Source organism: Myiozetetes cayanensis, unplaced genomic scaffold, assembly GCF_022539395.1.
Source record: "Myiozetetes cayanensis isolate MyiCay16 unplaced genomic scaffold, myiCay2020 scf14, whole genome shotgun sequence".
Taxonomy (NCBI): Eukaryota; Metazoa; Chordata; class Aves; order Passeriformes; family Tyrannidae; genus Myiozetetes; species Myiozetetes cayanensis.
Window position 1 is genome coordinate 13,072,989 of NW_026087048.1, and position 22,062 is coordinate 13,095,050.

The window sequence follows — 22,062 nt, forward strand, 5'->3', positions numbered from 1 at the left end:
TGGGGAATATTGTAAATATTCAATATTGTAAATATTGTAATATTCACTGTAAATGCTGTAATATTGTAAATGTTCAATATTGCAAGTATTGTAAATATTGAATTACATCCTTTTTTTTTTTTTGAAAGATGAGATACACCCAAGGTCTCTATCTGCTTCATGTGCTCTTCACTCACGCCAACAAGAGTTTCCCCAGCTGAAGTTTGTTGCTGCCATCATCTTGGTAAACAGCCAAAGCAAGAAGGGTCTTTGCTTCAGGAACAGGAAAAATTATCCAAACCAGCTGAAATGGGCTAAGATTTATTGCTTTCTTTTTTTTTTTAACTCACCTGCTGGCTCTGGAGAAAGGCTGGAGGTGGATGTAGCACTGGCAGGGCAGTGGTGAGGCTGGTGAAGGCACGGAGGATCCCTCTCCTCGGCAAACACGCTGCTAAAGGGACTTCCACCAAAACCAGCCCAGTAAGACCCAAAGCCATGGACCCACAGCTGCTCTGTGAGGCTGAAGGTGTTACTGGGCCAGCCCCCAGTAACCTCCATATGCCTATTCCCAGTAACCTCTATACCAGTTCCCAGAAACCCCCACACCAGCCTGCAGTCACCTCCATATGAGTTCACAGTGACCCCCATACCAGCCCCCAGTAACCCTGTGCCAGCACTGTGGGCTCTAGACAGGGACTTGCCCTGTTCCTCTGGCCTGGGGACGTGCAGAGGGATACCCCACCTCCCTGCTGTCCTCCAGATGACAAGGGTGGGGACAGAAATGTGTCCCCCAGTGCTGGACCCCCAAGGGGTGGCACGAAATGCTGTGGGAGGTGGGAAATGTCCCAAGAGTCCTGACTCCCCAACATTCACCTGGGGGGAGGGAGGTGGTCTGGCATGGTGAACCCCCCACTTCTGCCACCCCCCAGGCCAAAATAAGCCAGGACTAACTTTGCCCCCAGCCTTGTGCCAGCAATGGGATCTATTGCACGTGATGCAAATCCCTGCTGATGGCTGAAACCGCTCCAGTGAGGGTCCTCTGACCCGCTTCCAAGCACCAGGGAGGGGGCTGAAGCTGTGGGAAGGTTGCTGTGATGAAGTTATTAGCTCTGGAAGCACTAATTGCTGCTGTATTTATGACCCTTTTGTCCAGTGAACTGCTTCTCGGTGTGTGTGTGTGTGTGTGCCGGGCGGTTGTTTTCATGCCAGCTGCTGTGTGGTTGGATGTTCTTTGGTATTTAGTTTGATCCTATTAAGGTGGATCTCAATTAATTAGGTAGGAGCCAGAGAGACAAAGAGGGACACAGGAGCCATCAATTTTAGCCTTGTCATCGCGCCTTCTGACACCGGGAAGGGACACAGGATATGGCTGCTGGGCATGGAACCCGTGGGAGATTGGAATGGGGCAGGCAGGTGGGGTGGCAGCGGGGTCACCCAGGGTGTGCCAGGCTCGGGAGTGCCAGGCATTCTGCCTTGCCCCATCCCTGCGGGAAGGCAGTGGGAGCCACCCAGCCCCTCGGGTGGTGAGGTCCTACTCTGCCCCACTGCTGGCTGGACCCTAAAGCATCACATAAAACAGACAAAGGATCCCTGGGAATTCAATGGCGAGAGCTTTGGTGCAGGAGGAGCATCCCCCAACCACTCTGGTGTGACACTGGCTGGGTGTCGCTGTCACCCAGCTCTCCTGCCCCCGGCTGGAGTCCCGTGCTCCCGCTCCCAGCTCCCACGCCCACCAGTGGAGTGGCTCCATGAGCCAGTGTGTCGGCTCAGCCTCGGCAAGAGGATGGCAAATGGATCTCAAGGGCCCCCCTGACATTCCTCCCTCCTTCCCTTTGGAGGAGAAGTGCCCCTCGGAGCCGCCCTTGACGCTAATGCACGGAGCGGGAGGGGGTGCTGGTAAAAGCCAAGGCGAGCAAAAGGCTTTCAAGCCCCTTGGAAAAGCCGAGGAGGTGCCTGGGGTGTCCTCAGTCTCTGCGGCCAGTGCTGGGGTTGAAGGGCTGGGGTGCACCCCAGTGTGCTGGCAGCAGGTGTGATGTCCCCTGCGGTGTCCCCGTGTGGGGACTCAGGATAAAGGAGCGATGGGGCCGTGCCAGACCCCTCCTGGGCATGGAGGTGCTCCAGGCATGGAGGGGCTCAGGAATTGGGGATGGTTGGGTGGGGATGCAGAGGGTGCTGGGATGGGGTGGCAGAGTGCAAGAGGGGTGCAGGGGGTGCTGAGATAGGGCGCAGGGGCTGGTCGGTTGTACGGTGGGTGCTGTGGGTGCAGGATGGGTCCAGGGTGGGTGCAGAGTGGATGTAGAATGGGTGCAGGGTGGGTGCAGGGGGTACAGGATGGGTCTAGCAGGTCCTTGATGGGTGTTGGGTGTCTAGAATGGGTACAGGGCAGGGGGTGCCAGAGGGGTGCAGAGGCTGCAGGATGGGTGCAGGATGGATACAGAGTGGTTCCAGGATGGATCCATGGGAGCGGGGTGGGTTCTGGGTGGTTCCAAGATGGGTGATGTGGGTGCAGGATGAGTGCAGGGTGGGTTCAGGATGGGTGCTAGGTGGGTGCTGGGTGGGTGCAAGAGATGCAGGATAAGTGCAAGGGGTGTAGGATTGTCCAGGGTGGGTCCAGGGTGGTTCCAGGAAGGGTCAAGGATGGGTCCAGGATGGGTGCTGTGGGTGCAGGGTGGATCCAGGACGGTTCCAGGATGGGTGCTGTGGGCGCTGTGAGTGCAGGGTGGATCCAGGATGGGTCCAGGATGGGTGCTGTGGGTGCTGTGAGTGCAGGACGGTTCCAGGACGGTTCCAGGATGGGTGCTGTGGGTGCTGTGGGTGCAGGTCGGTTCCAGGACGGTTCCAGGACGGTTCCAGGATGGGTGCTGTGGGTGCTGTGAGTCCAGGATGGTTCCAGGATGGTTCCAGGATGGGTGCTGTGGGTGCTGTGAGTGCAGGACGGTTCCAGGACGGTTCCAGGATGGGTGCTGTGGGTGCTGTGAGTGCAGGTCGGTTCCAGGACGGTTCCAGGATGGGTGCTGTGGGTGCTGGCGCAGCGCTCCCTCCCGCCGCCAGGGGGCGCTCTCCGCCGCTCGCTGCCCCTCTGGCCCGGCCGTCCCCCTTCGCTGTCACGCGGCCGGAAGCGGAAGTGGCCGCGCCGCCCTCCCGCCGCTGTGCGGTGGCGGAAAGATGGCGGCCGCCATGGCGTGATGGGACCCGGCGCGGCCCCGGCGGTGAGCGCGGCCGCGGCCTCCTGCGGGCCCTCAGCCGGGTCCCCCGTGTCCCCTCAGCCGCCAACCCAGCGGGAGAGCTGCTGGGAGCCTCGTTCCGTTCAGCGGGCGGACCCGTAGCTGACCCCGGCTTCACTTGGAGCTCAGTCCCTGCACAGCCCCGAGGGACCGCGCCTCCCCTCTCCCACCTCGGCAGGCGTGCCCGGGCGCATCGCGGTGACCCCTTCTGTGTCCCCTCGCCCCCAGCTCCCTCCGTTCTTTCCAGGCTGTTTCTCGGGCCTGCTATTTATCAGGTCTGTGGATTATCCCTGGCTCCCTGGGCTCCCTCCGTTGCCTTGGTGCCCACCTGTGCCTGCCCCTCTTCCCGATTCCCTCCCGGTGCCTCGCTGCGTGTTTTTCTCCAGCAGACAGACCTGCAGGTACCACCACCCCTCAGTGCACTGGGGTCACCTCTGGGCTCTCCTTGATTTCCTGGTGCCTCCCGCTGAGATCTCTCTCCCAGTTTCTCCCAGTGCTCTCCTGTGTTATCTCCCTGCTCCCAAAGTCCAGCTGCCCCTTTAAGCCACCCCCCTGGGGTGCTGTGAGTCCATGTGAGCAGGTCCCCTGAATTCCACCCCGTGTGGTCCCAGAGCTCGTGTGCTGCTCCCCGCAGGGTGAGGATGAGGTAGAACCCCGACCATGGACCATGAGGCCCCCACGATCCGGCCCCGGCGCATCCAGAACCAGAACGTCATCCACCGCCTGGAGCGCCGCCGGATCAGCTCCGGCAAGGCCGGCACCCACTGGCACCAGGTCCGCGTCTTCCACCAGAACGTCTTCCCCAACTTCACCGTGGTCAACGTGGAGAAGCCGCCCTGCTTCCTGCGCAAGTTCTCCCCCGACGGCCGCTACTTCATCGCCTTCTCCTCCGACCAGACCTCCCTGGAGATCTACGAGTACCAGGGCTGCCAGGCGGCCGAGGACCTGCTGCAGGGCTACGAGGGGGAGATCCTGGCCAACGGCAGCGACCAGCGGGCCGTCAACATCCGCGGGCGGCTCTTCGAGCGCTTCTTCGTGCTGCTGCACATCACCAACGTGGCCTCCAACGGGGAGCACCTGAACCGCGAGTGCAGCCTGTTCACGGACGACTGCCGCTACGTGATCGTGGGCTCGGCCGCCTACCTGCCCGAGGAGCCGCACCCGCCCTTCTTCGAGGTGTACCGCAACAGCGAGTCCGTGACGCCCAACCCGCGCTCCCCGCTCGAGGACTACTCCCTGCACATCATCGACCTCCACACGGGCCGCCTGTGCGACACGCGCGCCTTCAAGTGCGACAAGGTCATCCTGTCGCACAACCAGGGGCTGTACCTCTACAAGAACATCCTGGCCATCCTCTCCGTGCAGCAGCAGACCATCCACGTCTTCCAGGTGACGCCCGAGGGGACGTTCATCGACGTGCGGACCATCGGCCGCTTCTGCTACGAGGACGATCTGCTGACCCTGTCTGCGGTGTACCCCGAGGTGCAGCGGGACACGCAGACAGGGATGGCCAACCCCTACAAGGAGCCCTTCATCAACTCCCTGAAGCACAGGCTGCTGGTGTACCTGTGGAGGAGGGCGGAGCAGGATGGGAGCGCCATAGCAAAGAGGAGGTTCTTCCAGTACTTTGACCAGCTGAGGCAGCTCCGCATGTGGAAGATGCAGCTCCTGGATGAGAACCACCTCTTTATCAAATACACTAGTGAGGACGTGGTCACGCTGAGGGTGACGGATCCTTCCCAGGTATAGAATCACAGAATGGTTTGAGTTGGAAGGGGCCTTAAAGATCATCCATTTCCAACCCCGCTAACCTTCCGCTAGACCGGTTTACTCAGGTACTGTCTCTGTCCTCAGTCTGCTCATTGCTTTGGGGCACGTGCTCAAGCAGTAAGATGCTTGTTTCTTAGCTGAGCCTGTGGATGTTGTTTGGGATCCCCAAGACTTCATTCTTATTGTGAACATTTGATGCCTCTGATATTAAATAACTTTTGTGTCTTTTGTTTGCATAATTTCATCTCTTCCTTCGTATCTGAAAAATGAGAGAGAAAAGATCTGACATGGTTAGTGAGTCTCCTTTCTCCAGGGTTTGTTCCCCGTGCTCACAGATGCTGTAGAACCCTCTTTCCCGCCCAGATCCCCAGCTGAATTTATTTTTAGCTGATATTTCATAAGGTCCACTTAAATTGTAGAGGTAGTCTCTCCCTTTTCTCATGTATCTTCAAGCATGTTTTTCAAATATAATAGTCTTCATTTTTTCCCCTACAGTAGAATTACCTTTTCTGTTCTGCCTGCATACTTACTCTTTCAAGCTTCAGGGAGAGACGGTATTCATGATCTCTCCAAATTGGAGTAGCAGCTCTTAGATCTGGCTAATGTGCCAATTGCTTCTCCTTTCAGTTTAGTACTAAAGAAGTGGAATTACGGCAAATGTAGCTCAGTCACTGCTGTGTCCCTCCAGACGTTTCACCACCCTGCAGGTTGATCATTTCTTTTCACTGCTGTTTGAGTGGTGGCCACATTTTGAGCTCCGTGAAACTGAGATATTTTTTTAAAATCAGTTTTTATTCCTTTAACGAGCGTGGTTTTTATTCTGTGGAAAGTATTTAGTGAGAATTTGTAATAAATTTCCAGTACAGCACGTAGGTCTGATTGTTCCCCAGATGTTTGTTTTTCTTTCATATCCTTCTCTTCCACAAGGACCTAGATCATAGAAGAAATAGACAGTAGCTCTTAGCTTGTTGCCTTACTCTAATTCTTCCTGGAAGATGACTTGTGTTTTATTTTTCTCTTCTTTGGTGTTTGTTTTAGGAAGTGGCTTTGCTGGGAAAAAGGAAAGGCTTAATCTAATCCACTTTGCTCATTGGTGTAAAACTAAACATCTGTCTCAGAGACACTAAAGCTCTGTGGAAGTGGCCTGCAGCGTTCTGCTCATTGCTGGTGTCTGGAATGAGCTCCTGACCCTGATGAGAATGTTTGTGGCAGGCTCAGCTCCGCACTCTGCTGTGGTTATTGGGGCCTTTGTGCCTGGTTTGCTGCAGAGAGCTCTCAACTCTCTTCACCCGGGGGTTACTTTAAGATACAGGTTGTGGTTGGTTTAGCCTCAGGCACTGGGTTTTATGCTGGAGGAAAAGCATCTCATTTCTCAGTTCTTCCAGGAGATAATTCCAGATGTGGAGCGGACTCCACAGTCCTTTGTGAGTATAGGCGTTGTGTTAGGGCTTCCTGAAGAAAACTTGGCTCACAAAATACCTAAAGCTCTGATTTTTCTTTCGTCTATCAGACAATTCCAGGCTCCTCTCTCCTCTCTGGCTTCTCTGCCAAGAAGGTTGAGGAGTCACTGTTTATACTTGTGGGCTGCGTGTTTCTTGTCTGGGTCTGCAGCGAATCCTTCGAGATCTTTAATCGTGTGCTGTGCATATGTAGCTTGGGGGTTGTTGTTGCTGTTCCAGGCCTGTGCTGATAGACTTGACAGCTTTGCTGCGTGATTTCTGTGACACTCAGCTGCTGCCTCCCATGCTGTGATGATGTTTTGCTGGTGTTACAGGTGCTGCTAAAAAGCAGGGAGGGTAGTTTCTCTGCTCAAAGATATCCTGTAGATGTGTCTCTGTGTTAACCTGGACAAGGAACTTTTTTATTTAAGGTAGGAGGATACTCCCTACAGTCTTCAGTGATGTAAACAGTGCTTCCTTCTGCTGTCTCCTCTTATTTTCTCTCTGCTCCAACCCTTTATTTCAGAAGGGCTTCCCTTTCCTTAGGCAGCAGTCGAGTGAGTAACCTCATCTAGCACGCTTCATTTTGACATGTGGGGGCTGGATTGTATTATCACAGTTTTATTTTGGGGCTGTAAAACAAACAAACCTTGTGATATTTGGAGGTGGGTGGGGAGGGCAGAGTGCCTGCCGTCATCCCTGAGCATTGTTTTTGGGAGCAGGAGGTGAAGCATTTAGAATTTGCCTCTATTGACAGAAGATGAATCAGGCACGTGCCTATACCACGGGAATTCATTACCTCTGAAGTGGGGGCAGGTTCTTATTTGGGGTGCCAGCACTCCTGTGTCTAATGAAAGCTACTTTTAACGACCAAGAATTAAATCTGCCCTTTCACAACGGAATGGGATTGTCATCTCCCTTTGATGTAGCCATGCTGACACAATGTCACCTTTTTCCCAATTTCATGCCAGGAAACATTGCCATGGCCAAATCCACAGCGCAATACAAGGGTCTTCTTGCACAAGAATGTCAGCATTAAAAAGAAGTCATTAATGTCTTTCAGATTTTCATTTCTGTGCTGCCAGGGTACCTGGAGGGTACAGCATTTTGTAGGCAGTGATGTAGTGCATAGTACACTAAAAAGGCTTATCTCTGTGTGATGCAAATATTAAAAGGGGAAGGAGACGAAAAAATAATTGATGGCCAGCTAGCACTGGATCTAAAATCTTTTTGTCAGCAGGAATGAAAATTAAATTTGGCACTTGAGAAAGTGTTTTGGTTTTAGTGGAGGGGACAGAGAGGAAGAGAAAACAGAACTATTGCATCCAGGTGGAGTTGAAAAATAGGAAGCCCATTAAGTTTTCTTCATAAAAAATCACAGTTAAGAGGTGGATCATTTGGTACATGTTGAATAGGAGAATATGGATTAGCATGAGGACGTGGGATTCTCCTGCGCTGTGGAGAAATTTGGAGAGGGTCTGTGGTGTGATGTGGGGGAGAAGGAAGGGAGAGCTCCCCCAGCCATGCCCTCCTGGGTAACCTCTGCCTCCGCCTCTCTCCCCAGCCCTCGTTCTTCGTCGTGTACAACATGGTGACCACGGAGGTTATCGCCGTGTTCGAGAACACGTCCGACGAGCTGCTGGAGCTGTTTGAGAACTTCTGTGACCTCTTCAGGAATGCCACCCTGCACAGTGAGGCTGTCCAGTTCCCCTGCTCAGCTTCCAGCAACAACTTTGCCAGGCAGATCCAGCGCCGGTGAGCCATTCGGAGCATGCTTTATACCGTATAGACACACGCTCACCCCCGTCCGCTGAAGGCCAGTATCAAATAACAAATTACTGACAAAAACAGTTCCTTTAGTCCCCTTTGCAGGGTGATGTAAGGGGCAGGCTCGTACATGGTTCACCTTGCAGCCTCATGCATTTGATTTTATATTCCACAGCATCTGCCTTGTTAGAGGATTGCCACAAAGCAGTGGGAATCTGGTGCTTAGAAGAAGGAAGAGGAATTTTGAGGGAAAGATGTTCCCGTCTCTCCTTGAGCAATAGCTCTTTTGGAGGTTATTAAAGTGTTACTGCCCAGTAGCTTTGGTCCCTGAAGATATGATTTGTCAAGATGCTGCCATCATCTAGTTGGGCGTATTTTGCCAAGTGATATTCTTTGAATTTAGTGTGTATCAAACTGTGTTCTGTAGCATTTTCTTCAACATCAGTCACAAGCTTGTGATTCTCATCAGACTGTGCTAGGAGAAAGGAAACTCTTCTGCTTAGACCTATTGTGAAAGCTGAGCAAAATACCAAAATAACCTGGCTTTCTAGAATGTGCTTTAACAGTCAAACATGGTTTTAATGAGGCAGAGTGTGTTATTTCTCTTGGAATATATTTTTATGTGACTCAGGGTGTTTTGTTCTTCCAGTGACTTGTTTCACATCATCCAAAGTACTTGGCATTCACTTATGGGCATTAAGCTTCTGTTGATTTTAGGTTGATGTCACGTAAGTGTGACGAAGTTGACTATGTCTGTAACTTTCTAGAGCTGCCTGTCAGGAAATCCATAATGATTAATGGAAGAGAGAATGAGAGGACTCACCAGAGACTCCTGAAGAACAACTCCTGCCTTGTGTTAAAGTGGAGAGGAGAATCTTTTCATTCTCTTGGCTACAAGGGCCTGTAGCAGGAGTGTTATAACTTCCACAGCAAAGTATCACCGAGAATAATCCAGAGTGAGCTGGCTTTTGGCTGAGTGTTTCTGGTCAAACGGAAGTGTTTTACCCTCCTTGATGTCTGACATCCCTGCAGCTATCTGACTGTTCTTGCACATGGAGAGCTTAAAATTTTATTTGGAAAGAGAAATCCAGCCTGTGTTAATGTCTCCCTCAGGGAGAACTTTCAGCTCACTGTAGTTTCTGAAGAGCTTTGTGCTTCTTGTCAAGGTTCTTCCTCATCTAAGGTTTCTCCCTTAAAACACAGTGGCTGGAGAGAGGGGGATTCTCAAGTCAACATTAATAGCTCAACTGTTACTGTGAAACCCTCTGGCTTTTGCTTATGCTGTTTCCAGGCTTCATGGTAAAACTTGGATTGACTGATAAGCTGCTAATCCATCTCTCCCTGTTTCTGATCCTGTTCATTTCCTGTACTGCAGAGCAGCTGGGGCCAGACCTTGTGGGTAGGCACAGTCTTCTTCTTCTGTCAGTTTGGACTTTCAGGGCAGAAACAGTAATGAGGAGGGAGGATAAAAAGGTCACCAGAACTGGCTGATGCTTGAATCACTGTGATACATCTTTGCAAGTGAGCCGGTTTGGTTCTTAACGCTGCTGCTGTTTGCTTTCCCTAATTGTTTTCCTCCTTAGTTTATTTAAGCTGTGCTGTCCACCCGTGGCCTTTGTGAACAGAGCGTGTCTCTGGGTTTGCTGCAGGTTCAAGGACACGATCGTGAACGCCAAGTATGGAGGGCACACGGAGGCCGTGCGGCGGCTGCTGGGGCAGCTCCCGATCAGCGCCCAGTCCTACAGCGGCAGCCCCTACCTCGACCTCTCCCTGTTCAGCTACGATGACAAGTGGGTGTCAGTCATGGAGCGCCCCAAGACCTGTGGTGATCACCCCATAAGGTATGGGACAGGCCAAGAAGCTGTATGTGAGGGGAGCAGGGCGAGAGTCGTCCTAAATCGCCTCTGCCACATGTGTGAACAGGAGGGAGTAGATCAAGGCCTTTGGCCTAGGAAATCCTTTCACCAGAGGGTTTATTTCAGCAAGCCACAAAGCTTGACCTCTCTCCTTTGCAGTAACTCATATGGGAGGTTTCTTCAGGTTTTCTCACTGTGCCGCTCTGGGGAAGGTTTGGGTAGTGAAGCCTGACCTTTTCCACATGAATGGAAAAGTGCTGCTGTTGTGTTTGGGCTGCAGAATGATACCGTTCTGGATGGCTGCTTTCCTATGCTGGAAGGATCCTTTTTGAGCACATGGGTATAGCTGGCAAGGATTATTTGGTTTGTCCTGTGAATAACATAGCAGCTGGGTTAGGTGTTACTCATAATGCTTGTGGTATTGATTTAGCTGTTTTCAGACTTCCCTTGTTTACAGTTCACACCCTGGGAGCTGCACTTCTCCTCTTACACCCCTTCTCTCAGTGCTCTGTAGGAAATTTCTGTCTGTAGTAGGAGCTTTAGCCAGGTCTGAGGGCCATTCAGAGCCTCTTCTGTCTGAGTCTTTGGTGCTGGCAGTCTGAGCCTGGGAATAAGGAGGTTTGCAATGCTTCTTGCAGAAACACCAGGACTGTTTATTTCTTTTTGTTGGCTGCAGCCATGGCTGCCAGCAGTATTGGTTAAAAATCCAACATCTCTGGCCCGAAAGGCTCAAAGAGGCTGCGTTCTCCAGCCAGAATAGTCTTTCCACTCACGGTACTGCAGAAGCAAACCTATGCTCTGAAAACAAAGAGAGCCTTCAGTGCCTGAGTGCTTTGTTTAGTGACTGCACACATGTTGGGGGCTCAGGCAGCCTAGGGAGATAATTCTGGCCAGCTTCCCAACTTTGTTTTCATCAATTCATTCTCAAAAAGTGCTTTCATATCTCCCCTGGCCCTGACTCAGGTGGTGGGGAACTTCTGATTATTCCTGCGCCCTCAATTCCCAAATTATGTATATTTAATTGATTTTTCTGCCTGTATGATTTGGTTTGATCTCCAGCTTCCGTGCTATCTGCAGAGAAAGCCTGCCCTTTTCCCCCTTGTCATGCTTGACGTTGGGAAAACTTGCAGGGTGGCAGTTGTCTGCCAGCGCCAACCTGCGCCCGGCTCCTGCGGACAAAAGGGAGCAGAACCGCAGTCATTTGCTGCGGTGGAGTCTTTGTAGTAAACAAAGCCAAGTGCCACCTTCCCTCCCTCCCCTGAGCAAACCCGCGTTTAGAGCCAGAGCTTTTAAAGCTCAAAGCTGTGCAGAGTCAATTAGGACTTGAATAGAGCCTCGGAGCAGTGGGGCTCCTGGTTTTTGGTAAGCAAGCAGAAGATGAGGCGCTAACCTTAACCATTCAATAGCTCAAATAGTGCTGCTGTGGTTCCCACATGCAAAACAAAGGGATTAATAAAATAATGCCAGCTGCCTGTTGTGGGTAGAGGGCTTGGAAACGAGGGACCGCAGGATTTGTAATGTAAGTCCTGTAATTGTCTGGAATGGAAAACCCTTCAGCAGCTAAGGGTGTTATAATCTGTGTGCAGTTTCCTGGCACAACGTGTGAGCTAGGAAGGTCTCCAGACCTTTTCCACATCCATTTAGCACTTCTGTGTACTGTGTCCTTTTAACCCTTAGTGCCTTTCTGCATCCCGGAAGGTTCAACTCTCAACTCTGGCTACGTAAGAGACCAGTGGTTGTTTGCTCTCAGGCTGTAAGGACTTTAGGTTCCCCATCATCACCGCCTTCCAGTCTCTTTTCAGGAGGCTTGAAGAGATATTCAGTGGGTGAAATGATGGCACTTGTGAGGAAGAGGCTCTATCTAACACACTCTACCTATAGCAGGGGGTCTCTAAAATCCATCTAGATGGCTAATAAGGAACCTTTTAACAAAAGAATTGGTCTGCAGATAAATCTTCCATTTTCCTACCGTTTGAAAAGGCTGGTCTTGCTGTTTCTGTTGACATACAATTTTATATTGCAGGGCCTAATTTATCCCCAGAGTGAGAGCCCATGGAAATGGCCTCTGATTGCAGAGCACTTTTAAAAATACATTTAAAAATACCAAACTGAGCACATCTTTTAGATTACAGGGAGCTTCATCTTGAGTAGTAAATTGTTGTGAATTGGGGGAGAGAGGAACAGATGGGGGACTGTGCTTTATTTAAAGAATGACCCTCTCCATACCCAGCCTTGTGTAGGAGGGAAAGGACTTTTTGAAAAGCCAAATACCAAGACTGTGATTCTCTTGCTGGGTTCTTGTGTGCAATTTTCAGGCAGGGCTGGCTGGCACTTTGATTCAGAGGAAGGGAGAAGAGAGTGGCCCTCCAGGAAGAACATGAGGTTCTCAATAGGCTGTGTTGTTAAAATGTGGAGTATGTCTGCTCCTGAAACAGCATCGCCAGTATCTGTCATCAGCTGTTCTTCCAGACTGAGAGCTGAGTGCATTGTGTTGCTGGCAGGGGGGAGATGTGCTCCAAGATTAAAAGCATTCTTTGAGTTAAAACCAGAGGAAAATGCAAAATACCCACATATACTAAGTGTTGGTGGAAGAGGAAGCAGCTGTGGGGCAAAATGGCAATTCTGTGCTCAAAATTGGAAGAGGTCTAATGAAAATGGTCTAACGAACTGAAACAACTGCAGGGTGAGGATTTGAGTTAGAGTCCAGCTAATTTGTGAAGGTACCACATCCATTAACCTCCTTCAAAATCGTGGGGAGTGTGAGATCCTCGCAGAGAGTCCCATGTTCCCACAACAGTAGAGGACAGTGGTGTTACCTGGGCTTATGTTGGTTACACTCTGTGTGCAGAGAAGGTTCAAGAACCAAAGAGCTTCCCTGGATTCCCCTTGTCCCCTTGGCAATATCTGCTCTGTGTTGGAGCTGTATTCCAGAGCTCACCTGTTTGGAGACACACGTGAGCTTGACCCATAGGCAGGTGTGTGACAGCAGAAGGATGTTAGGTTTACCTTGATCTCTGCCCTTGCTGTGATTGTGGAATCCAATCCGTCAGCTTCTTCCTGCCCAGCCTATCTCATTAATGCTTTTCTGATGGAAATGTAGAAGGAACTGCAAAGCCTGTACAGTACAACTTGGCACCCTTCAGCAGGATTGGGTCAAGTTTCTTCAGCTGAACAAGGAGGTAGCAAGACACAAGAACAGCAGTGTAAAGCCTTCCTTGGCAGCACCAGGAGGGGGAAGGGGCAGCCTTACACTCTTAGTGAAGGCCATTGCTAAGAGAAGTAAGCTCAGTTCTATACGATAAACCTGCCTTAGGGATCAAGGGGAGCAGCTTGCATTAAGAGAGGGTGGAGAGCCAGCACAGGTGGGGTCTGAACCAAACTTACTCCCCCTTGTGAAATCAGCTTTGTCCACCAAAATGACAGGCAGAGTTCTTTCACTTCTAATACTAGAATGAAGTGAAGCTTTTCTAGACAGTAGAAAACAACTGCCCCGGGAGGGCCTTTTCTGCATAGCCAAGAGCTCGACACCCAGCTGAGGACCTCCTGCCCCTGAGGGAGTACCAGAGACTGAACAAGGCACTCTGTGTGTGAAGAGCCCAGATGGCAAAGTCAATAGTCGGGAACAGCCATAATTGACTTTCTCTTCCTTTCAGATTTTACGCTCGTGATTCTGGCCTCCTGAAGTTCGAGATCCAGGCGGGACTCCTGGGGCGGCCCATCAATCACACCGTGCGGCGCCTGGTGGCCTTCACCTTCCACCCCTTCGAGCCCTTTGCCATCTCGGTGCAGCGCACCAATGCCGAGTACGTGGTGAACTTCCACATGAGGCACAGCTGCACGTAGTGGGCCTCGCCAGCGGCTCTCCTTGGGTCTGGGCCTCTGCCACAGACGCGCCAAGGCCAGACACTCACACCTTCCGGGAACCCAAACCATCGCTCGTGCCGAGAAACCTGACCAGGGAGCTCCTGCCGGTGGCATCTCGCGGGGCACTCAGCTGAGGAAAGCTGATCTGCTCCAGTTAAGGGTGTGGATGTTTCTCCTGACCCTGATTGTACTGTGAGGGTCCCACTGCATTAAGCAGTCCTTCCTGCTCCTTCCCTATCCCCATGGATGAACAAAGCGTAGCTGAATTTTCCTTTCCTACTTTGTCAGAGAGATGTCCATTTTCTGTCCTGCTGCAGGACTTAGGGTGGCAGAGATGGGGCTTTGCATCACACCAGTGGAGCGCTCCCTTCTGCACTCTTACCTTGTCAAACAGCCTGTCATAGGGGGAATGGATGGGAGCCCTGGGGAGGGCTTGGATACAGCTGCCCCTGTTTGTATCTTAAGTATTGCTGGGGAAACGAGGTCCTGCTCTCAGTCCACACAATCTGCTCACGTGATTTTGATATGGAAGAGGTCAGGAAAAAAGGTGTGAGAAATCAACTGAAAGACATGAGGTTTGTTCCTGACTCTTATGCAAGTCACTTAATCTTTGTGCCTTAGTATCTGTAAAAGCTCCTAAGTGAGAGATGGTGTGTTAATGCCAGCAAGTCAGGGCAGCTGGTTGTGTCTCTAATGCACAAGGAGGTGGGTGCAGAAGGAAGATGGGTGGCTGGGAAGGGTGTAGGGGAGCAACAGCAGCTCCTTGGTCACGTTAGAAGGACTTTTCTGCAGCATGGGGTGAATCTTCACGGCCATCTGCAGCCCTGCTGCTGGGGGGAGAGGAGACCCAGCTGCTGGCGCTCCCCTGTGTGTTGGAGTATGAACATGGAAAATTAGTAGCATTTGGGTTTGCCCAGGAAGGAGGGAGGAGACCTGAATTAATGTTCACTGCTGCGGGTTTGCAGTTAGGAGATGAGCTTGTTGACTTAGGTTGCTTACCTCTCCCTGTTTGATACACTGTTCTCTGTGAGAACCCGGGTTGCTGTTCCCAGGCTTCAGAGCGCAGCTGGCCACTGTGTCGGGGCTGGCTGGACCACAGCAGTTTTTATGCTGATGATAAATTAAGCTCCTAGGTGTAATTACCTGCCACCATGGGCTGGTGAGGATGCTGGCCTGCCCTTCTCTCTTAAAAATGGAGGTTTTGGTTGTAGGCTAGCATTTGGGGGTTTTTGCACATGGGCTGAGTGCTGCCAGGCAGCACAACCATCCCAACATCACGAGGTGCTCTGTTGTAAGCTGGAGCCTGTTGTTGTCCCATTCCTATGGGAGGTACAGGGGAGGCATTAGAAAATTGGTGCTAATACACAGGAAACCCTCTAAAGGACCCTGTGGGTGTCTTGTTTGGACCAAAATGAGCTGTGGGTGATGTATTGTGGCCACATACCTGTGAAGAGGAGTGAGAGAATCATGCATTCATTTTGCTGGTAATGCACAGGAGAACTGTGTGGGTGTTGGTACCTGCTTATGGCATGAATGATGGACCTTGTAACTGAGGATGCCCTGGGATCCTTGAATCAGCCTTTACTCTCTGCCTCATGGTACTTCTTTGCTCTCCTGGCCTTGCTTAACATATTTCTAGGGAAAACATTGCATTTCACCACTCTTTTCCTGGTGTTTGCACTGCTGGTGTCTCAGGTCTGTCAGGAGTGACGGTGGGTCAGAACACTGCTAACAGAGGAGGTGTCAGGCCGTGCATGCTTTAGCTGCAGGTTCCTCTCCATCTAATAACACTATTTGTCAAGGTTTTAGGTTTTTATCCTGTGATCTGTTCCTCAAACATTCAATTAAAGCTCCAAGTGGAGAACCGTTTGCACACTGTAGATCATGGATTTACCTCCTTTCTGCACCACTCTCACAGCTGTTCACACTTGAGTATGAGACTTTTTTTTTCTTCTCCAAAGCTTTCAGCAGCTCCATCTGAGATTGGGTTTTCTCTTTGGTGTCACAGCCTCGGGAGGTTTGTCCTTACTAAAATAGCTCCATTTAGACTTTTTTTTTTTTTTTTTTTTCAGTGGCAAAAATATAAACTACTTCAGCATTTCTGTATTCGGGGCTTTTGCTAAATTCAGGCTGCCCTGTGTGAAGCAGAGAGTGTGGCACAAATTGTTGGACTTTAGGCTCAGAGACCAGAGATCTGTTCTTAGCTCTGCTATTAAATTGTTCTGTGGCTGGGGGCAAATCTCTTCCTGTTCCAGCTGGTGTTTTCTTCTACATAAATGAGGCCAAAAACATATTTTCAGTTTTTGTAAAACACTTTGAAATTCATGGATAAAAAGTGCTGGATAAGTGCTAAGTATTTTCTTATTATGTTTGCAGACAAACTGATCATTCTGGGTACTAATTGCCTTGGAGTAGCATAGCAGATCCTCTGGTCTTGGCTGCTGCATTTTATATCTACAACAGAGTTAATTTTGTTATAGAAATGTATGGAAAGAAAAGTCTCTCATGCTTGAAATTTTGATTCTTTTGTTTAAGAAACAAAAACTGTGTGTGTGTGTGTGGTGGGGAGGGTGGGAGGAAAGGGGAGATATTTTCTACCTGATATTTTTCTTAGGTTAGGGTAAAGATTTGTTAGCAACACAAGACAAAAATGGAATAAACAGAATTTACTTGAAGAGTCTGATTTATCGTCTTTGTCTTCCAAAAACCTGAATGGTGCAAATGGGAATTCCTTTGCTAAGAAGAGATGGCAGAGGTGTGTCTTGGACTATGCAGGCATATCACTGGGCGTTTGCTGCCTCTTCCTGGAATTTGGAGTTCAAGTGTGCTCAAGAATGTTCCCACCTGAGGCTTTTCTGTAGTTCCTGCAGATTTCTCAGATTCTTGTCTACATGAACTAATGCTGGGAGAGGAATTCCTGGCCTTCAGTTATGTTTTCCCCTTTGTATATTATTACTATCCCAACTTGTATTCAGACACTCTTCCTTTATTCCATTTACAGCATTTGTCTAGCCTTTTGGTCATTTTCTGCTGATGGTCCATGATTAAGAGCTGAAAGCTTGTGGTTTAACCCCAGCTGGCAACTCAGCCCCACACACAGCCACTCGCTCAATCCCCTACCAGCAGGACTGGGGAGAGAACTGTAACAGTAAAAAAGAAAATTTGTGGATTAAGATAAAGACAGGTTAATGGGTGGTTAAAAGCCACATGCAAACAAAGCAAAATATGAATTAATTCCCACTTCCCATGGGCAGGTGAGTGTTCAGCCATCTCCAGGAAAGCTGGGCTCCATCATGTGTAAGTGGCCCAGCCATAATCAGGATAAACTGAACACACCTTGCTTAGCAGAGGAGCTGTTGCCTGTCCACTGCTTTTGGGTTGGGCAAAGGCACTGGGATTTTCCATGTTCCCTGCCTCTTTGCAGAACATTGTGGCTGAGATCACGCGATCGGGACCTTCCCAAAGTCTGGGATCCCCCTGTAATCAGCTGCTGCTCTGTAACAACCTGGCAGCATCCCTGTTTGTGTTAGTCCCTCTAAGCATGCATATCTGGAGCATGGATGTGATTTTCCTTTGAACCTTTCCTCCATTTTCCCGTGTGCAGCTCTCCGATGCTTTCCTATGCAGACCTTGACCATACCAGAAAGCTCTTGAGCCCGTGGCTTTTCAGACAGGCACTAAAATGACAAGGAGATGCTTGAGTTGGAAACCTTGTTTGACTGGCAGCAAAATCCCATCTTTTCTTACTTCTTGTGATGCCTTTGCTTTAAAAAAAAACCCCAAACAGTAAAAACAGGACACTTGCATTATTTCTTATATAAGTGGCATTAGACAGCAAGCCACAGAAATCCCACTAGAGTCAAACCTATGGATCCATTAATGGTGTGCCCCTACTAAAGACTCCTTTCAATTAACCTTCCAGTGCTCATGGCTGGCCCTGATTCAGCTCCCTGTATGTACTGACAGGACCTTCCTTTTGCTCAGGTGCTGCATCTATTATGCTCTTCCCTTGATCCTTTTGACCCAGCTAGAAGAATCAGATTCCTGATGCTTTAAGAAGTCTCTTTGTCTTTCTTGTTTATGCTCTCCCCCTTGCTGCTTTTCTGCCAGCTTTTCTTGCAGGATCTCTCAGGGCTGTGGGCAGAGAGGTGGTAAAGGGATGGCAGTGGGACACGTGGCCCTCCTGACAGCTTTTGTCCTTCTGTGAGCCTTTATCAGATAGGTGAATGCTGCTGAGCAAACTGTTGGTCCCGTGGACAAGCAACAGGATAGGATTTTGTGGGCTGGCTTTTGCCTTGCTATCCGAGCTCCAGTCATTGTTGTGGCTGAATCCTTGTGCTTCCCTATGCTTCCCTATCTTGTTACATGGCTGCAAAGAGCTTTTCTGGCCAAATACTCCTCAGAAGGAGAGAATGGTGCAATGGCTTTTAATTTATTTTTTTTTAACTTGCTCTAGGGCTGTGGGGGCTGTGGGTTGAGCTGTGCAGTCAATCACTGTAGCAGTCCCAGCTTGGTGCTGGCTGCTCATCAGGCAACCCTGGCCCCTGCTAGAGCTGGCCAAGGTCTGATTTGCCTCTGTTTCTCTTGGGGAAGAGCTGTACTTACTGTGTAAGGAAATGAGTTCTCAGAATATGGAAAAAACCTGAACGGAACATTATTTTTCCTTTTTTTTTTTTTTTTTTTCCTGATGTTTTGACATAAAAATACTGCACCAGTTTTAAACCAGCAGTCTGGAAATTGGTAATTCATGGGCGACTGCTGTGGCCCTGCATGTGAGGAGAACTGGAAAGGGTTGCAGTGCCCATTGTCTCGGCTGCTCAGGGCTGTGCTGCAGCTTCTGGGTAACATGTGGGCCCTCTCTTGGTTAATCAGGAGTAGAGGACACTGTACAAGCACAAGGCTTTGCTGCATTTGTGCTGAGGTAATTTTTTACTGTGTCTCTTGTTTATTTTCTCCTGAGAGTTGCACCTTTTCCTAGCGCACCTTCTAGCTGTTGCAGTTTGCTAGTGGGGTGATTGCTGCCCTCGGTGAGGATGCCAAGTGCACCTGCAAATTTGAGGGCAGTTTTGGAGGAACTTAGTGGAGATGGCTCAGTGGGAGTCCAAGGCCCTTGGCTGGCCACAGGTAGAAGGACCACAGGGAGAGATGCTTGCCAGTGGTGATTTTCTAGAAGAGAAGCAGCACAACATTTGGCCGTTGGGGAAGAGAAACTGAAACAAGGCAGCAGAAAGTCACAGATAACACTGCAAAGTCCCCAGCATTTTCTGCATTCTACTCTGTCCAGGTATGAACTGGAGCCTTTGGAGGAGTTTGTTTTCTGTGGATGACAGAACTAGTTTGAGTTCAGTCTTTTTAAGGCCAGGAACACTTTACTTCTACTCTCCATGGCTGCCCTTCTCTTTCTTTCTCCCCAGCAGCTTTTCAACACAGTCAGCATGGGCCAGAGCAGCCTTGGCTTTGCTCAGAGGACTCCCTGAGCCCCTGTTTTTGGCAGTGCATCATTCCCCTCTGAAAGCTGCTCTTGCACAGGTTCATCCTTCCCTCTGCCAGTGTCCTTCCTCTATCCAGGTGTGTCGCAACAGCATCAGGCAGGCAGACAGAGGGGTATGACAGAAAGTTGTGTGGCTCAGCACCCGATCTCCATTCCAGTGCCTGATGAACTGGGCAGCAGCTTCTGGTTATCTTGGATAGGGCTGGTGAGGATTGCACTGGAAGCGCTGATATCCAGCCCTGTGCCTGAGCCCTGCCAGAGGACAGCATGGGGGTGCTGGAGCTGAGGGTTGGGGTGGGACTAGCTGCTTGAGAGGCTTGGAGGGGTGAGAGCCAGGCAGGTGGCAGGGAAGCCCTGCCATGGCCATCTGCCTGCTGTTGGATGTGATTTTAAGGTGTTGTTAAGAGCAGTGGGCAGCGCTGAATCCCTCTGAGCGCCTGCTCGCCGCCGCTGCCGCGCTGGTCATTTGATATCTCCTCTGTGCTTCTCAAAGGCATAAAATGGAGCAATGCTGGATTAGATGTACCCACTGCCCTTGGGGAGCGCCGGGGAGATACGATCCTTGCTCTCCCGCCTCCGACCTGCTGGCGCCCAGTGCCGTCACCACGGCAACGGGGAGAAACAGCCGTCCGCATGGAAACGGCCTTGCTGTGCCCAGCAACCGACCTGGGGGAAAACGGTTCAAATGGCGAGTTGATAGAGGTGAGAGGCACCAACACCCCTGTGACAACCAGCGGGGTTGGCCCGTGCTGCTGGGCTGAGCCCACATCCTGCGGGATACTGCGGCATCAGCACTGTCCCTGCGTGTGGGACTCCCCTCCCAAAGCATCGCCCCGTTGCAGAGCCAGCCTGTGCTCTTTCATCTGTGACCATGAAGGATAGTTTTCATTGCTGCTGCCCTAATTTTTTGGGGCTGGTCAGAGTAAGGTCCAGATTATCTGTGCTGATACCTGCAGCAGCGTAGGTAGGTCACTGCTTCAGCCCTCACTGGGTGAGTCCTTAATGCTTGTAAAATCCCTCTTTGTAAGGGAGAGGGAACAATTGGCAGCTAAACAGGGTCTCCTGTAACATAGGACAGACAAATGTCATCTCGACAGCGTGATTGTGCAGTGCAGCCTGTCTGGCTTTGGGCAGCAAAGTCTGAGTTAATCTCTCCTCATCCTGCCTCCTACCCCTTAAATCCCCCATCGGCTTCTTCCCCAGAGAAGGCTCAGATTTGAAGGCAATGTTGGTGCTGACCCGCTGGCTCTGATAAGGGCTGGGGAGAGCAGCTCTGCCGTGCAGCTGATTGAGGCCCAGCAGGGTTTCTCCCAGTTTTACACTGGCCCTTTGATGACTGTGTGACCACTTTTGGCTACAGGATCACCAGGAAGGGGATCTCCCCGGCCAGCAGCACTGCTTCTCTTGGAGGGGCTTTGGTAAACAGGGCTGATTTTGCAACCATGTCCAAGGACAGATTGTTTCGGAGCATCTCCCAGTGCTGGAGCAGGCTGCTTCCCAGCCGTTGGCATCACAGAGAAGTCCAGAGGGCTGAAAGGTCTAAAGTAGTTTGCATTCCTTTGTCAGTTTTACCCTGGCAGCTCAGGAAATTGGTATTTCTCTGGATTTGGCAGGTGCAAAATGAAAGGCAGCATCCAGGTCTTGCCAAGGGGCTGTGTGTGAGCCCTGTGCTGACAATTAGGAGAACAAGTTGTTTTCCTGTAGGCTGGTGCATGAAGAGATAAGAGTCCCATTTCACCTCACCTTGGGACCTGCAGAAGGGGCTGGGGGATGAAATGCATGTCATTCTCCTGCCCATAGCCACAAGTTTTATTTGTTACCTGGAGCTCTGTGTGTGGTGGGAAGCCTGGCCTGTTCCTGTGCAGAGGAGCAAGGAGAGAGAGAGAAAGGGCCAAAAGCTGGAGTCTGTAATGATGTGTCTGGGAGGGATGGTGGACATCAGTCCCAGCTGCTCCGGGTTAGTTTGGCTTTGCAAAGTGAATCCTTAAGTGGAAAGGCACAGAGGAGGGATTTTGGAGCCCTTGGAAGGGAAGGAAGGTTTTGAGAACTGTCGTTGCTGCAGGGAGAGGCTTTGGAAGTTTCTAAATACAGCTCCTTAGAGTGGTGAATTGAAAACCCCAAAGAGCTGGTTGTAGTGGCAAGGAAGACTCCTGGGCAAAGCCACTCTGTGCTTCTGATGTGGGAGAACAGCAAAGGGGAGCACATCTAGCCAGATTCTGTAGAGCCCTTCTTCACATCCTTCTCCTGACCTGTGCTGACTCTTGGACCACAATCTGTGATATTTTAGACTAAGGAAATGGGGTGTTTTTTTTGGTCTTTGGGGCTTTTTATATTGTATTTTCTCTTAATGCATTTTTCTTTCCATTTCTTTTCCCAACCCACCTTTTCATTGCCTGCATCCTCGCTTAGCATTCAGATCCTCATATCCAACCCTTTCTCCCTCCTACCTCCTTTTTTTGGAAAAACAAGTGCTGAAGCTACTGCCAGGAGCAGCTATCACGAGCAATTGCTGTTAGGGCTCCATAGCTGCCAAGGGTTTTGGGTCCAGGTGCACCCTCAGTGGATGTGGCATAGGAAGAGAGTTATGGACTCCGGAGAAATGAGTGCCACTGTCAAGTGGCACTACTGCAGGGGAAGCTTGGAAAGCTCAGCAGAGGAGAGGTGAGTGGTTT

At 50.5% G+C, this 22,062-nt stretch overlaps 1 protein-coding gene across 2 annotated transcripts; it reads left to right on the forward strand.

Moving 5' to 3' along the window:
• Positions 1-3,461: 3,461 nt before the first annotated feature.
• Positions 3,462-16,561, forward strand: DET1 (DET1 partner of COP1 E3 ubiquitin ligase). 2 transcript variants are annotated; one of them, XM_050309452.1, is made up of 5 exons: positions 3,536-3,604; positions 3,838-4,946; positions 7,977-8,167; positions 9,829-10,020; positions 13,689-16,561. In XM_050309452.1, the coding sequence occupies exons 2-5, from the start codon at positions 3,864-3,866 to the stop codon at positions 13,876-13,878; spliced, it is 1,656 nt and encodes a 551-aa protein (XP_050165409.1). In that variant the 5' UTR covers positions 3,536-3,604; positions 3,838-3,863; the 3' UTR covers positions 13,879-16,561. The 2 variants fall into 2 exon arrangements, with proteins under 2 accessions (XP_050165408.1, XP_050165409.1); XM_050309451.1 differs by having other exon boundaries at positions 3,462-4,946.
• The last annotated feature ends 5,501 nt before the right edge of the window (positions 16,562-22,062 follow it).